At 43.8% G+C, this 18,240-nt stretch overlaps 1 protein-coding gene across 1 annotated transcript in view; it reads left to right on the forward strand.

Annotated features, from left to right (window-relative positions):
- LOC121567698 (calsyntenin-2) overlaps window positions 1–18,240 on the forward strand; it is a 405,076-nt gene that overhangs the window by 283,141 nt on the left and 103,695 nt on the right. Inside the window, exons 4-5 of the mRNA XM_041877918.2 lie at window positions 6,452–6,660; window positions 10,771–10,920. Of these exons, the coding sequence (XP_041733852.1) occupies window positions 6,452–6,660; window positions 10,771–10,920 (359 nt within the window). The remainder of the gene's footprint in view (window positions 1–6,451; window positions 6,661–10,770; window positions 10,921–18,240) is intronic.

The following is an 18,240-nucleotide window of genomic DNA, read 5'->3' on the forward strand; positions in this document are numbered from 1 at the left end:
AGTGCCTTCAGAAAGTATTCATACCCCTTGATTTATTCCACATTTTCTTGTTACAGCCTGAATTCAAAACAGATTACATTTGTTTTTCTCACCCATCTACACACAATACCCCATAATGACAAAGTGAAAACATGTTGAGAAAGTTATAGAAAATGAAATACCTATATTTCCATTTACTTACAGTTTTTTACAATCACTTTGGCACTAATTTCAGAACCTTGACGTCTTTTTTCAAAACTCTAGACACAAAACTCAAAACGGTCATCACTTGTAACACAGGCTGTCCAATGTTCAAAACATTGCATTGTGCATTCATACCTTTAAAGAAATCTTGCACTTGCACAATCATTGGTTCAAAAAACAAATGTATTGTGAAATACCAATGAAACGTTAATTTAGATCACCCACACACAAGCAACCGATAGTTTCACTGTGTCATTGTTCGTACAATCATTAAATATTGTAGTACAAAATAGGTCCATAGTACATTATGGTACTACATGTAAATACATCCCTGTAAAAGTACTGCAGTAGTAGAGAGAATACTACAGACACAGTGGAATAATTGAACAAAATCTGAAATATATTGATGAAAACAATACAGTACTGTAAAACATCAAATGCAGTGTTCCTCAACTTGCTTGCTTGTACTGTAAAAAGCAAAACATAGGAGTGATTACTGTACTTCTACATTTTCATCAGAAAGGAAAGTATGGGGGTAAATACAGGGAGGTAAATTGTGCATGGGCCTGAAACCATGCTTGCACCATATGAGCATGGTGGAACCTGACATTATCCCACACAATGACATAGGTCATGCCATCAGCTCTACAGACCTGATCGAGCTCATCAAGGAAGGTTACAAGGAGAGCTGCATTATATGATCCAATACGAGGTCTGCGTCCCACCACACCATCTTCTGATATAGCCGCACACATGGTAATGTTGGCCCCACGTTGTCCAGGTACTTGGATGGTTGCCCGCTGGCCAATTAAATTCCGACCTCTCCTCCTTGTCTTGGCCAGGTTAAAGCCTGCCTCATCCAAATATATGAATTTGTGATGGTTGTCATCAGCATCCAGCTCCATCACCCTCTAAAAATACATTTTGGAAAGAGATTTACTGATTACTGTACAATGTAGAATTATTAGGGAATTTTATAACAACAGCCATCTTGAAACTGAACATACCTGAACATACTCAGTCCTAATTTGCTTCACTCTGTCTGCATTTCTTTCAAAAGGCACACAGTATAGTTGTTTTAAAGACACCTGGTGCCTTTTCAGCATGCGTGCAATAGTCAGCAAACTTATGGATTCCACATTGTTAAACATGTCTTCATTGTCCAAGATATGCTGGCGAATTTCTGTAAGGCGAATATCATTTCTGGCCCGAACCAAATCAACCACAGCCTGCTCTTGTTGGTCAGTCAGAATTTTGCCTCTGCCTCCCCTATTTGGCCTAGTCTCAATTCTACAGGGAACATTACAGTAAGAAGACACTTGGTCACATCACCTACTCTGTGATAAACATTGGTATGCAGTCATTTGACAATTGAGAGTAGCATAATGTTTAGTGCATGCTGACGACTTACCGGTTCTCATTGAGGAAAGTTCTGATTATTGAGGCCACGGTTGACCTTCTGAGGTTTGGTTGTATCATTGTAGCCGCCTCAGTCATTGTCATGCCATGATTTATGACATGGTCTACAACTATTGCTCAGATTTCATTGGACACTCTTTGCTGTTGCTGCCGCTGTCTTGGTCCGTGGCCTTGTCCTCTACCACGTTCCCCCACACCTCTCAAACGAGGCCCACGACCACCTCTCAGAAGGGGTGCTTGTCCCCTGCCATTCCTTTTACCAACACGTCTTCCTCGTCTTCCTCCCATCACTGCTTGACCTCTATTGTGACCTGGATCACCTGCCGGCTCCATGTTACAGTATGTATCACTATGTTGTTGCAAGTGGATCCCAATAAATTCTTTATATACTCATTCCACAATGTGAACTCAATCATCAGTAACGAGTTGGCAGAATTGGACAAGCAATTACAAGGGCCTGCATCCATACAGTGCAGTACTGTCAATACTGTAAATAGTGTGAAAAGGTGGTACATGGGACCATAGAAACGGTGTCTGATAAAGAATGATGATGAAATATTACATCCATAGATAATGTAGTCTAATTGGTTCGTGCTCCATGCTAATTGGTGACAATGAATCTCGTTATCTTGAAACTTTCATGATCTAAACATGGAATATTGTTTGTCTGTTTCCATACAACTATGCATTAAGAGTAATGCAACAGTTACTTATCATTTTGAGCAGTTGTATCAATTGATAGCTGGATAATTGTAATGAAATGAATAGACACTCATCTGAAATGTAATGTGTGAATTGCCTTTTGAAATAGTAGTACTTTGATGTTAAGTTGTGTCATATTGAACAGGTGATTTTCGTTAAATTAACAAATTATCTTAGTTTTATGTGTATTGTATCCAAGCAATTGAAAAAAGTGTTAGAGTTTTGAAAAATTTGCATTTTGATCATTGGTTGTGAGTTTTGTGTCTAGAGTTTTGAAAAATGACGTCATGGTTCTGAAATTAGTGCCAAAGTGATTGTAAAAAACTGTAAGTATTCACACCCCTGAGTCAATACTTTGTAGAAGCACCTTTGGCAGCGATTACAGTTGTGAGTCTTTCTGGGTAAGTCTCTAAGAGCTTTCTACACCTGGATTGTGCAGCATTTTCCCATTATTATTTTCTAAATTCTTCAGGCTCTGTCAAATTGGTTGTTGATCATTGCTATACAATCATTTTCAGGTCTTACCATAGATTTTCAAGTATATTTAAGTAAAAACTGTAACTCTGCCACTCAAGAACATTCACTGTTTTCTTGGTAAGCAACTCCAGTGTAGATTTGGCCTTGTGTTTTAGGTTATTGTCCTGCTGAAAGGTGAATTCATCTCCCAGTGTCTGGTGGAAAGCAGACTGAACCAGGTTTTCCTCTAGGATTTTGCCTGTGCTTAGCTCCATTCCGTTTCTTTTTTTTTCTTCTGAAAAACTCCCCAGTCCTTAACGATTACAAGCATACCCATAACATGATTCAGCCACCACTATGCTTGAAAATATGAAGAGTGGTGCCCCAAACATAATACTTTGTATTCAGGACAAAACATATTTTTTGTTGCAATATTACTTTTGTGCCTTGTTAGAAACAGGATGCATGTTTTGGAATATTTGTATTCTGCACAGGCTTCCTTCTTTTCACTCTGTCATTTAGGTTAGTATTGTGGAGTAACTACAATGTTGTTGATCAACCCTCAGTTTTCTCCTATCACAGCCTCTGTAACTGTTTTAATTTCACCATTGGCCTCATGGGGAAATCCCTGAGCGGTTTCCTTCCTCTGGCAACTGAGTTTGGACGCCTGTATCTTTGCAGTGACTCGGTGTATTGATACGCCATCCAAAGTGTAATTCATAATTTCACCATGCTCAAAGAGATATTCAATGTCTGCTTTTTTTTACCAATAGGTGCCCTTCTTTGCGAGGCATTGGAAAACCTCCCTGGTCTTTGAATCTGTGATTGAAATTCACTGCTCGACTGAGGGACCTTACAGATAATTGTACTCTATGTGTGGGGTACAGAGATGAGGTAGTCATTCAAAAACAGGGTGATAAAATTAAGATCCTACACCTATAGTATCTGGCAGATGCACTACCCCAGGGGTCAGCTGAGGGAGAGAGGAAAGAGCCCCAACATCAGGCCTAAGAAAGACTAGGATTACCCTGTCGTATACAGACACACCTCCCTTCGGATTGGAATGAATTGGTCTCCATATTGTCATATAGCCTACAAGATCCCCTTGGGTTCTGTCTTTATTCGATAATACAGACTCTTGGTGTTGTGAGATTTTCTGCACCCCTTGGTCATTTGAATCCAGTGTTGTGTTTTTTTTAGGTTGGTTCTTGCCTATGTTGGATCCTTTTCATCAGCTTTGTGTTGTGTTGTGTTGTCTTGTGTTGTGTTGTGTTGTACCCAGTGAGCAGGGGGATGGCTTGAGGCTGGAGCTGGTCTGGCACCGTGCCCGCTGCACGCACACACACATACAAGTATACATACACACACACACACAGACACACACAAGCGTACACACTCTCTCTCTCTCTCTCTCTCTCTCTCTCTCTCTCTCTCTCTCTCTCTCTCTCTCTCTCTCTCTCTCTCTCTCTCTCTCTCTCTCTCTCTCTCTCTCTCTCTCTCTCTCTCTCTCTCTCTCTCTCTCTCTCTAATAACCCTCACTGGCACTGGAGAGGGACAGGAAGCCAGGCATCTGTTTTCAGCCAGATGTGTACCTGGGCCACTCCCCCTCCACCCCACCCTTATCCCATCAGACATCCCTCCCTCCCTCCATCCAGTTGGTGGGGGGGGGTCTGGGGGAGGAGGGGGTGATGTTTATGAGAGAGACACATTAATATGACAGGTCAAGCTGCAGAGGGATTTACTGCTTACCACTGGTGCTGATGCCACATTCAGTACGGTCTGGCTGTGGCACTGTTACTGCTGGGGCTAGCACTTAGCATTTCCCTGTCTGGCAGTGGCACTGTTACTGCTGGGGCTAGCACTTAGCATTACCGTTAGCACAGTTGATGCCTGATTTATAATGGTTGTTGTGTGTGTTTGTGTGTTCTGTCCATGTTTGGGCGGCAGATAGCTTAGTGGTTAAGAGCGTTGTGGCAGTAACTGAAAGGTCGCTAGTTCTAATCACTGAGCCGACTAGGTGAATAATCTGTCGATGTGCCCTTGAGCAAGGCACTTAACCCTAATTGCTCCTGTAAGTCGCTCTGGATAAGAGCATCTGCTAAATGACTAAAACATGTTTTTTTTTAAATGTTTGGGGGGGTGTAGACTTGCAAGTGTTTGTGTGTGTTCAAATGGAAAGAAACAAAGTTCCATTGGCTATGCGGCAGAGAGAGATAAGATGGTGTGGAAAATGCATTATGGAGGCATCCAGTCTCCTGCTGTCTCCTGTTGTTGTCCATGTGGAATCACTGGCCCAGCAGATGTCTGACAGGGCTTTGGATTTGACTCTAAGAGGATAAGTCCATTGTTATCATGATTGGCATTATCTTAATCCGAAACAATGTACCAGGTCTGTTGTGCTTTTCTCACACAGCTCACTGGGGTATTGTTGTCATTGTCTGTTTGTTTCTCAAGCACTGCAAACTTCATTTTTGTGACCTCAATCCATCACCCTCTTGTCAATCAATAAATCAGTCAATTGATTATGCAATCAGTTGCCTTATTCTACATGACCAGAGGAAGAGTATTGATTAACACATTGTGGGTAAATATGTTTTCAATTCAATATAAATCTAATGTGATAAGTACTTTACTAAATTATGAATGGAGTGACTCTGATATGGTACAATAATAATAAACAATGAATAAAACTGATGAGTAGAAGCAGATTACCTTGGTATCATTGGGTTAACTAGCCAGAGGGTTATTCATTAATAGAAGCAGATTACCTTGGTACCATTGGGTTAACTAGCCAGAGGGTTATTCATTAGTAGAAGCAGATTACCATGGTATCATTGGGTTAACTAGCCAGAGGGTTATTCATTAGTAGAAGCAGATTACCATGGTATCATTGGGTTAACTAGCCAGAGGGTTATTCATTAGTAGAAGCAGATTACCATGGTATCATTGGGTTAACTAGCCAGAGGGTTATCCATTAGTAGGCAGTAGATTACCATGGTATCATTGGGTTAACTAGCCAGAGGGTTATTCGTTAGTAGAAGCAGATTACCATGGTATCATTGGGTTAACTAGCCAGAGGGTTATTCATTAGTAGAAGCAGATTACCATGGTATCATTGGGTTAACTAGCCAGAGGGTTATTCATTAGTAGAAGCAGATTACCATGGTATCATTGGGTTAACTAGCCAGAGGGTTATCCATTAGTAGGCAGTAGATTACCATGGTATCATTGGGTTAACTAGCCAGAGGGTTATTCATTAGTAGGCAGTAGATTACCATGGTATCATTGGGTTAACTAGCCAGAGGGTTATTCATCCGAAGGCATTAGAGTAAATCTTGTCAAAGGAATTCTGGCACAATCCCTCACCTTAACCACAACAATATATAAAAGAAACCTCAACCAACCGTCTCTTACTGCTTCCATATGTTTTATTCCAACACCAGCACACATGATTGAACTAACCAATGGTCTTGATGATCAACTGAATCAGATGTGCTGAGGGTGGAGTTTCTGCGGTGAAGGGAACCCCAATACCTTGTTGGGAAAACCTGCACCTTGTTGGGAAACCCTGCATGGCATCCCTTGCATTACTCGTATCCACTCTAACCAGAGCTTTTATAAAAACGTTATCCTGCCTTGACCTTTGGCTTCTTTCTCCCCTGTCAACTCTGTCTCCCCCTGTTGTCCACAGGGCGGTGGTACACATCCAGGTGAATGATGTGAATGAGTTCTCTCCAGTGTTCCGGGAGGCCCAGTACCACGCAGCGGTGACAGAGGGGAAAATCTATGACAGCATCCTGCAGGTGGAGGCTACAGACCAAGACTGTTCTCCACAGTACAGCCAGATCTGTAACTACCAGATCACCACCACCAACACACCCTTTGCTATCGACCGCAATGGTTAGTAAATGCAATGGACCGCATCATGACAAACACACACATGGGCAAGTGCACACACACACACACACACACACACACACACACACACACACACAAGCGTGCGTACACAAACACACACATAAAAATAAACACATTGACAGATGTCCCTTCCTGAGGTACAGCATGCTCTCTGTGGCCACCGATATCAGGGACAAGTTCGCCCACTGATTCAAGACTCAAGACCTTCACTCTCCACAAACCAGATCACAAACACACACATATTTACTGCCTACTGTCATGTCTTCTAGTGATCCTCGCTCTTTCCTGCTCTTAATCCAAAATGGAGTGAAGGTGGCTTTCAAAGGCTCCAGTCGCACTGCTTTCCATAGTCTTCTCAGTGTCTGGGTTGCGACTGGCTCTTGGTATGCTCGTTTAGAGTCAAATGCAGATTGAGTGGTGCATGGGGCCTGGCCAGATTGTTCTGTGTGTCTGAGAGGATCACTCTGTTATTACCCACAGAGAGAAAACCTGAGTGGCTTATTAGAACAGTTCAGAGAGAGAGAGAGAGAAAGAGAGGGTTAGGGTTAGAGAGAGAGCAAGAGCGAGAGAGAGAGAGAGAGAGAGAGAGAGAGAGAGCAGGGAGAGAGGGACAGAGAGAAAGAGGGAGATAGAGAGGGAGATAGAGAGGGAGATAGAGAGGGAGATTGAGAGAGAGAGGGATATTTAAATTGAGAGAGAGACTGAGGGAGAGAGAGACTGAGAGAGAGAGAGACTGAAAGAGAGAGAGAGACTGAGAGAGATGGAGAACGAGAGAGACTGAAAAAGAGAGAGACTGAGAGAGACAGAGAGAGAGAGAGAGACTGAGAGAGAGAGACAGAGAGAGACGGAGAGAGAGAGACGGAGAGAGAGAAATTGAAAGAGAGAGAGAGAGAGAGAGAGAGAGAGAGAGAGAGAGAGAGAGAGAGAGAGAGAGAGAGAGAGAGAGAGAGAGAGAGAGAGAGAGAGAGAGAGAGAGAGAGAGAAAAGAGGGTATTAGGACAGAACAAGAGACGGATAGAAAAGAGAAAAACTAAACAAGAGAGAAATAATGGACTGAAGGAAAAGACGAGGATAGAGAGGAGGAGGATAGAGAGAAGACGAGGACAGAGAGGGGGAGGATAGAGAGAGAAGACGAGGACAGAGAGGAGTAGGATAGAGAGAGAAGACGAGGACAGAGAGGAGGAGGATAGAGAGAGAAGACGAAGACAGAGTGGAGGAGGATAGAGAGAGAAGACGTGGACAGAGAGGAGGAGGATAGAGAGACAAGACGAGGACAGAGAGGAGGAGGATAGAGAGACAAGACGAGGACAGAGAGGAGGATAGAGAGAGAAGACGAGGACAGAGAGGAGGAGGATAGAGAGACAAGACGAGGACAGAGAGGAGGATAGAGAGAGAAGATGAGGACAGAGAGGAGGAGGATAGAGAGACGAAGACAGAGAGGAGGAGGATAGAGAGAGAAGACGAGGACAGAGCGGAGGGGGATAGAGAGACAAGACGAAGACAGAGAGGAGGAGGATAGAGAGACGAGGACAGAGAGGAGGAGGATAGAGAGACAAGACGAGGACAGAGAGGAGGAGGATAGAGAGAGAAGATGAGGACAGAGAGGAGGAGGATAGAGAGAAGACGAGGACAGAGAGGAGGGGATAGAGAGACAAGACGAGGATAGAGAGGAGGCGGATAGAGAGAGAAGACGAGGACAGAGAGGAAGAGGATAGAGAGAAAAGACGAGGACAGAGAGAAGGAGGATAGAGAGAGAAGACGAGGACAGAGAGGAGGAGGATAGAGAGAGAAGACAAGGACAGAAAGGAGGATGATAGAGAGACAAGATGAGGACAGAGAGGGGGAGGATAGAGAGAGAAGACGAGGACAGAGCGGATGAGGATAGAGAGAGAAGACGAGGACAGATAGGGGGAGGATAGAGAGAGAAGACGAGGACAGAGAGGAACAGGATAGAGAGACAAGACGAGGACAGAGAGGAGGAGGATAGAGAGAGAAGACGTGGACAGAGAGGAGGAGGATAGAGAGACAAGACGAGGACAGAGAGGGGGAGGATAGAGAGAGAAGACGAGGAAAAAGAGGAGGAGGATAAAGAGAAGACAAGGACAGAGTGGAGGAGTATAGAGAGAGAAGACAAGTACAGAGAGGAGGAGGATAGAGAGAGAAGAAGAGGACAGAGAGGAGGAGGATAGAGAGAGAAGACAAGGACAGAGAGGGGGAGGATAGAGAGAGAAGTCGAGGACAGAGAGGGGGAGGATAGAGAGAAGACGAGGACAGAGAGGAGGGGGATAGAGAGACAAGACGAGGACAGAGAGGAGGAGGATAGAGAGACAAAACGAGGACAGAGAGGAGGAGGATAGAGAGAGAAGATGAGGACAGAGAAGGGGAGGATAGAGAGAGGAGACGAGGACAGAGAGGGGGAGGATAGAGAGAAGGCAAGGACAGAGAGGAGGAGGATAGAGAGAGAAGACGAGGACAGAGAGGAGGAGGATAGAGAGAGAAGACAAGGACAGAGAGGAGGAGGATAGAGAGAGAAGACAAGGACAGATGGGGGAGGATAGAGAGAGTATACGAGAAAAGAGAGAAGGAGGATAGAGAGAGAAGACGAGGACAGAGAGGAGTAGGATAGAGAGACGAGGACAGAGAGGAGGAGGATAGAGAGAGAAGACGAGGACAGAGAGGTGGAGGATAGAGAGAGAAGACGAGGACAGAGAAGGGGAGGATAGAGAGAGAAGACGAGGACAGAGAGGGGGAGGATAGAGAGAAGACGAGGACAGAGAGGAGGGGGATAGAGAGACAAGACGAGGACAGAGAGGAGGAGGATAGAGAGACAATACGAGGACTGAGAGGTGGAGGATAGAGAGAGAAGACGAGGACAGAGAGAAGGAGGATAGAGAGAGAAGACGAGGACAGAGAGGAGGAGGATAGAGAGACGAGGACAGAGAGGAGGAGGATAGACAGAGAAGACAAGGACAGAGAGGAGCAGGATAGAGAGAGAAGACGAGGACAGAGAGGAGGATGATAGAGAGAGAAGACGTGGACAGAGAGGAGGAGGATAGAGAGAGAGTCTGTTGTCTGTCATTGGGAAACGCAGGGGGTTAACATTTCATTTATTAGCTTTGACCAGTTGTCAGCCGACGCAGAGCGTTTTGGCTGCTGACACGTGTAAGTTGATGTTATAATTGAAGGCATGGGAATAGGCATATCTGTCAGGTGGAAAGCACTCTGCGTTATTATGTGTGAGTGAGTGTGTGTGTGTCTCACAGATGAGTCGCACACAGTGAAGTCAACTTGTTAACAGTTCACTGTAAAGGCAGTTTTTTCCTATTTTTCATACATTCACTATCATTTGTATTCTTGCTAAACTAGCGTCTCCATCTCTCCATCACAGCTCTTATCCCTACAAACAGTATCTCTCCACCTGCACGTTATGTTGATGTGTTCTGCAGCCTCATCCCATTTCACTGTGTCGCCTCATCTGTCAGACACACACACGCACCCTTTTTGATTCAGCCCTGTTCTTATCAGCCTGAAGTCTACCTTATCAAATATTAAGCAGCACATTAGGACTGCAACAGATCCCTCTATGCTTTTTTCTCACACACACACACACACACACACACACACGCGCGCACATGCTTGTACACACTCACATAGACAAGCTTTGTCCTGGGGACGGCAATGATTGTGACATTTCTCATTCAGTTCAAATGTGGTCCTCTGTAGCTCAGCTGGTAGAGCACGGCGCTTGTAACGCCAAGGTAGTGGGTTCGATCCCCGGGACCACCCATACACAAAAAAAAAAATGTATGCACGCATGACTGTAAGTCGCTTTGGATAAAAGCGTCTGCTAAATGGCATATTATTATTATTATGGACAGTAGCCTATTGATTGTGACCTTCCATGACCTCAGACCTCTCCTGTCCTCCGTAGGTAAAATTTGGAACATAGAGAACCTGACCTCTGACATCTTCCCTGTCCTCCATAGGTAACATCAGGAACACAGAGAACCTGACCTCTGACCTCTCCTGTCCTCTGTAGGTAACATCAGGAACACTGAAAATCTGACCTCTGACCTCTCCTGTCCTCCGTAGGTAACATCAGGAACACAGAGAAGCTGAGCTTTGATAAGCAGCAACAGTATGAGGTCCTGGTCAAAGCCTTCGACTGCGGACAGAAGAGATCCACAGAGAGCGTGGCGGTACACATCGACGTCAAACCTGTCTGCAAACCTGGCTGGCAAGGTGATTAGTACTAGGAGGGCTGAACCGTGGGAGGTGTACATAGGGTCTGTCTCTGTGTCTTTCTGTGTCTCGATGAATGCCTTTGATTCAGTTTGCACCTCTTAAAATCTGCCAGCGACGATCAGTATCACTGTCTTTTGAAGTATATTTCTGTGGGTGGTTGTGCATGTGTATATGCCTCTCTCTCTCTCTCTCTCTCTCTCTCTCTCTCTCTCTCTCTCTCTCTCTCTCTCTCTCTCTCTCTCTCTCTCTCTTCTATCTCTCTCCCTGTCTCTCTATCTCTCTCTATCTCTCTCTCTCTATCTCTTTCTCTCTCTGTCTCTCGCTGTCTCGCTCTCTGTCTCTTGCTGTCTCGCTCTCTGTCTCTCTCTCTCTCTCTCTCGCTCTCTCGCTCTCTCGCTCTCTCTCTCTCTCTCTCTCTCTCTCTCTCTCTCTCTCTCTCTCTCTCTCTCTCTCTCTCTCTCTCTCTCTCTCTCTCTCTCTCTCTCTCTCTCTCTCTCTCTCTCTCTCTCTCTCTCTCTCTCTCTCTCTCTCTCTCTCTCTCTCCCTGTCTCTCTATCTCTCTCTATCTCTCTCTCTCTATCTCTTTCTCTCTCTGTCTCTCGCTGTCTCGCTCTCTGTCTCTTGCTGTCTCGCTCTCTGTCTCTCTCTCTCTCTCTCTCTCTCGCTCTCTCTCTCTCTCTCTCTCTCTCTCTCTCTCTCTCTCTCTCTCTCTCTCTCTCTCTCTCTCTCTCTCTCTCTCTCTCTCTCTCTCTCTCTCTCTCTCTCTCTCTCTCTCTCTCTCTCTCTCTCTCTCTCTCTGTCTCTCTCTCACTCCTTTGGGAAAGGCCTGTCAAATAGCTGCTGTAATCAACACAGCTGACACAGCTCTTAACACCTGCTCAGGAATATCACAATACAGGCTACAGAAATACAACAACAAGTGTTCACAGCATTCATTCAAGTATAAACAGGATTCCCAACTTCTAAGAACTTACAGAAATAGACACACACACACACTCAGACACACACACACACACACACACACACACACACACACACACACACAAACAGAGAGAGCACATAGAGCACGGAGGCCAGGAGTCATGTTATGCAGGGTGACATTAGCCGCTCTCCCACGGCTCACAGCTAATCCTCTCTTTGAAAACAGTTTGCTTTTTGTATTTTGCAAATTAGGATTTTAGACGTTTCACTATAGGAAGAAGCTTCACCCCCTCACTCCCCTCTGTGAGAGGACTCTTATCCCTCTAGGCAGTGTCGAGAGGGTGCCGGTGATGGAAGAGGCAAGGGGGAGGAACATTTCATGGTCAGAGATTAAAGGACATGTCATACCGCCAGTCTCCTACACTCTTAGAAAAAAGGAGCTATCTAGAACCTAAAAGGGTTCTTCGGCTGTCCCCGTAAGATAACCATTTGAAGATCCCTGTTTGGTTCCAGGTAGAAATAGTTTGGGTTCCATGTAGAACCCTTTCCACAGAGGGTTCCACCCGGAAGCCAAAAATGGTTCTCCTATGGGGACAGCCAAAGAACCCTATTGGAACAATTTTTTCCAAGAGTGTACTACAACAACAATGTCATATTGCTGTAGTCCCCTTGTCAATCTGTGATGCTTATACATCTCTCCAAGGCCCTTGTTCAATCTGTCAGACACACTGACAAAAACAATAACATGTCCTTAAGAGAGGAGAAGAGAGAGAGAAAAATATTGTATTGAAGAGGGAGGAGGAGGAAGTACTGCCAGCCTAAAGCACAATCAGAAGTTCTACCTTTTTAAACATCCCCTCGTCTCCACTTTTTCTCTCCCTCTCGTTCTTCCTGGTAGATCTCTCCGTGTTGGAGAAGTAGGGCTAACACACAAACAAACACACACAAATGCACACACACAAATACACACACACACATCTCCCTCTCCAGACAACCACGTTTGTTTTCTATTACAGCTGCTGTTTTCACTTCTCACCTAGTCCCTCTCTCCATTCCTCCATCCCCCCATCTCTCTCCCTCTCTAGTCAGAGTCACAGAAACAGCAAGGCTTAACATGGGTCCTTAACATCTAGTTATCATCCATAAATAGACCATGTGACCCTGCGTGCATGTGTGTACGTCTGTATTTGTGTGTGAGAGAGAAGAGAACTTCCTGCGCAGGTGTCTGTGTGAGATAGATTACAAGCTCTTTTTTGCTGTGTGTACGCACATCTGAACGTTCACATCATTACCATGCCTGTCTGTCTGTCTGTCTGTCTGTCTGTCTGTCTGTCTGTCTGTCTGTCTGTCTGTCTGTCTGTCTGTCTGTCTGTCTGTCTGTCCCAATAATGACAGATGTCCTAGTCCCTGTACACCACTGAAAGATGTCCCAGACACCACAGGCACCACTGACAGCAGATCACATTGTAGACACACACCAAAACACATCTGCATATTCAGCCAAAACCCTTGCTTAATCCTCAACCTTTGTTGTAGTGGCTGTTTGCTCTAAGCTTTGCTGCACGCTTCCCCATCAGCCATGCTTTATAAAACTGGGATTAACTTCTGATTCTGCCCTCTTCACCACAAAATTAAACCTGACCCTACAAGTGCTGCATAATAAATCAAGGCGATGAGTGGTCATATTTGTTCCCCATCTTCAAAGCTATGAAATAATGATGAGGATGTATTCAGCAATGATAATAACATGGAAGGGAAAATTAGGACAATTGTGTCCGTTGATTGCTGTTAATTGTAGGATTTCAAATGATTGCTTTAGGTGTTAAAATTGTATTTTGTCCGGAATCTCGCAAACACAGTTGTCTACTTGAGGCGAGTGCGAGCTAGGGTAGTTCGTTTCACGTCTCATGCCCTGAGAAAGTGGTGAATGTGCTGCTAAAAAGGCAAATCCCGGGGAGGCAGGAGAATATAACAAACAAACAGGCAGGCACGATTAGAACTCAGTCAGATCAAGAATGTAAGCGTTCTGAGCTTTGATCAATGCTGGGAGCAATATTTTGATATTTGATAGATTTTCTTTATTGTGTACAAAATACTGTATTTTTTAAAACTCTTTTACTATTTTCTACATTGTAGAATAATAGTGAAGATATCAAAACTATGAAATAACACATATGGAATCATGTAGTAACCAAAATAGTGTTAAACAAATCAAAATATATTTTATATTTGAGATTCTTCAAAGTCGCCACCCTATGCCTTGATGACGGCTTTACATTCTCTCAACCAGCTTCATGAGGTAGTCACCTGGAATGTTTTTCCAACAGTCTTGAAGGAGTTCCCACATATGCTGAGCACTTGTTGGCTGCTTTTCCTTCACTCTGCAGTCCAACTCAACTCAAACCATCTCAATTGTTTTGAGGTTGGGTGATTGTGGAGGCCAGGTCATCTGATGCAGCACTCCATCACTCTCCTTCTTGGTCAAATAGCCCTTACACAAAATATTATTTTCTACATTGTAGAAAAATAGTGAGGACATCAAAACTATGAAATAACACATACAGTGAGGGAAAAAAAGTATTTAATCCCCTGCTGATTTTGTACATTTGCCCACTGACAAAGAAATGATCAGTCTATAATTTTAATGGTAGGTTTATTTGAACAGTGAGAGATAGAATAACAACAAAAAAATCTAGAAAAACGCATGTCAAAAATGTTATAAATTGATTTGCATTTTAATGAGGGAAATAAGTATTTGACCCCTCTGCAAAAACATGACTTAGCACTTGGTGGCAAAACCCTTGTTGGCAATCTCAGAGGTCAGACGTTTCTTGTAGTTGGCCACCAGGTTTGCACACATCTCAGGAGGGATTCTGTCCCACTCCTCTTTGCAGATCTTCTCCAAGTCATTAAGGTTTCGAGGCTGACGTTTGGCAACTCGAACCTTCAGCTCCCTCCACATATTTTCTATGGGATTAAGGTCTTGAGACTGGCTAGGCCATTCCAGGACCTTAATGTGCTTCTTCTTGAGCCACTCCTTTGTTGCCTTGGCCATGTGTTTTGGGTCATTGTCATGCTGGAATACCCATCCACGACCCATTTTCAATGCCCTGGCTGAGGGAAGGAGGTTCTCACCCAAGATTTGACGGTACATGGCCCCGTACATCGTCCTTTTGATGCGGTGAAGTTGTCCTGTCCCCTTAGCAGAAAAACAACCCCAAAGCATAATGTTTCCACCTCCATGTTTGACGGTGGGGATGGTGTTCTTGGGGTCATAGGCAGCATTCCTCCACCTCCAAACACAGCGAGTTGAGTTGATGCCAAAGAGCTCCATTTTGGTCTCATCTGACCACAACACTTTCACCCAGTTCTCCTCTGAATCATTCAGATGTTCATTGGCAAACTTCAGACGGGCATGTATATGTGCTTTCTTGAGCAGGGGGACCTTGCGGGCACTGCAGGATTTCAGTCCTTCACGGTGTAGTGTGTTACCAATTGTTTTCTTGGTGACCACTGTCCCAGCTGCCTTGAGATCATTGACAAGATCCTCCCGTGTAGTTCTGGGCTGATTCCTCACCGTTCTCATGATCATTGCAACTCCACGAGGTGAGATCTTGCATGGAGCCCCAGGCCGAGGGAGATTGACAGTTCTTTTGTGTTTCTTCCATTTGCGAATAATCGCACCAACTGTTGTCACCTTCTCACCAAGCTGCTTGGCGATGGTCTTGTAGCCCATTCCAGCCTTGTGTAGGTCTACAATCTTGTCCCTGACATCCTTGGAGAGCTCTTTGGTATTGGCCATGGTGGAGAGTTTGGAATCTGATTGATTGATTGCTTCTGTGGACAGGTGTCTTTTATACAGGTAACAAACTGAGATTAGGAGCACTCCCTTTAAGAGTGTGCTCCTAATCTCAGCTCGTTACCTGTATAAAAGACACCTGGGAGACAGACATCTTTCTGATTGAGAGGGGGTCAAATACTTATTTCCCTCATTAAAATGCAAATCAATTTATAACATTTTTGACATGCGTTTTTCTTGATTTTTTCAAATAAACCTAACATTAAAATTATAGACTGATAATTTCTTTGTCAGTGGGCAAATGTACAAAAATCAGCAGGGGATCAAATACTTTTTTCCCTCACTGTATGGAATCATGTAGTAACCAAAAAAGTGTTAAAAAAATCAAAATATATTTTATATTTGAGATTCTTCAAATAGCCACCCTTTGCCTTGATGACAGCTTTGCACACCCTCCCCAGTTAAGGTACACCAACCTCCTATGCTCCGTAGTCACCTGGTCTCAGAGGTTGACTGATTGTGAAGGATGGAGGGAGAAAGGATGGAAGAGGGGTTGACCTGGGTTCACCTCTTTCTGTCAGGGTGAAGAAGGGCTCTTTAAAAACAGGGAGGTATATAATGAAGTTTAGATCAGATCCATAGGCACACACACACACACCATCAATCACATTCACATACTCACACACCTCTAAGAGTGATTACATTCTCAGAATTCCATCCCCAGTCGTAGATTTGAGTTTGTTCCAAGTTAAGATTGTAGTTTCCGGTGAAGTGGTGCTCCAAGGTGAAACTGATAGAGGATAATTACCAGTGTTGGGGAGTAGTGAACTACATGTAGCTCAACTAGTAATTTAACTACATTTTGCAGTAGCTTGGTGGTAGTTGAACTAAATTCAAATCTAGATAGTGTTTTTAGTAGTTAATTACTTTTTGTTGCCATGTAGTGGTGTAGCTAAATATTGGAACTACAGAAAATGTTTTTTTGCTAAAATAAAAATGGTTGAAGTAGGCAATAATATCCTTTCTTTTTGGGCATCAGACCTGCCTAATTCACACTTGAAACATCGTTTTTTGTGTTTAATAGGCTAAATTACACATTCTGTTAACCTACTGTATGACCCCAAAGTGATCTGTTCTTGTAATTTGCAGTCAAGGGAAGGTTCTGCAGCAAGACCCGATGTTGTCATAGCACAGCTCTCTACTTAAACTTTGAAGAGAGAGTTTGAACAATCAGATCTAAGCTTACCAGAACCTGGATAATACCTTTATAATGTTAAGCTCTTATGACTCGAGTGGTATCAACAAAGAAAACACAGGATGTAAAGGAATGAATCAGTGAATCAGGTGTTAATCTTTTACTGAAGAGCAGCTTATTGTCTAAAGGTTTTACTCAGTGTTTTGATGGCTAAAACATTATGTCTCGTTTTACTTGTGTCTTTAACTTTGGGTTGGTTTCTAGGGCCCAACTTTCCCATTGATAGCTTTTTGTCAAGCAACCAATGCTAAGAGCAATTCCTCCACTCAAGAACAAAAAGAGGACACTTTTTAAAAGAACATCACCAATGACACGAAAGCTTCAACATAAAGGCTTGAAGGCAGAGCGAGAGCGATGGAGGCAGAGGTATGAAGGAGAAGATGGAGAGAGAGAGAGAGTGCTCTCTAAAATAGAAAGATGGATGGTGGCTGAGTGGATGGAGGTAAAAAGGAGAGGAGAAGAGAGGAGAGACAAAGAGCTAGAGGACAGGATAAAGAGGGAGAGAGTGCTCTTTAAAATGGAAATTCTCTTGGGCTGATGGAAGGACTAGGTTGAGGAGACTTACGATAATGATGGTCCCTGACATACTCAAACACACTGTCAACATTCCTACAACATTCCTACACGCACACACAAACACACACACACACTCACACACTCACACACTGACCCACACACTGACAAACACAGTCACTCTGACATTACTGGTAACACTAGAACTTTAGATTTTTATCCCGGTACATGAAACCATAAGCGAAAAAGTAGTTTTTGTGTGTACTATGTCATCACGCACTGAGTTTTGTCCACAACAAATAAGTCAGTTTGGTGGAAATGCACATCTTTTCTTTATGTGGATTTTTAGAACATTTGCATGAAAATCTGTAACCAATTGGATGGAAATGTAGCTACAGTGACACATAATCTGCCTCACACATTTATAATCGTTCTCCTACCACTCCTCTCTCCCTATTTTCTCTCTAAAGTATCTCTCCCCCTCTTTTCTTTCTACAGTATCTCTCTCTCTCCCTCTTTTCTCTCTACAGTATCTCTCTCGCCCTCTTTTCTCTCTAAAGTATCTCTCCCCCTCTTTTCTCTCTACAGTATATCTCTCGCCCTCTTTTCTCTCTACAGTATCTCTCTCTCCCTCTTTTCTCTCTACAGTATATCTCTCGCCCTCTTTTCTCTCTACAGTATCTCTCTCTCCCTCTTTTCTCTCTACAGTATATCTCTCTCCCTCTTTTCTCTCTACAGTATATCTCTCTCCCTCTTTTCTCTCTACAGTATCTCTCTCTCTCCCTCTTTTCTCTCTACAGTATCTCTCTCTCCCTCTTTTCTCTCTACA

The sequence above is a fragment of the Coregonus clupeaformis genome, chromosome 6, assembly GCF_020615455.1.
Source record: "Coregonus clupeaformis isolate EN_2021a chromosome 6, ASM2061545v1, whole genome shotgun sequence".
Classification (NCBI taxonomy): domain Eukaryota; kingdom Metazoa; phylum Chordata; class Actinopteri; order Salmoniformes; family Salmonidae; genus Coregonus; species Coregonus clupeaformis.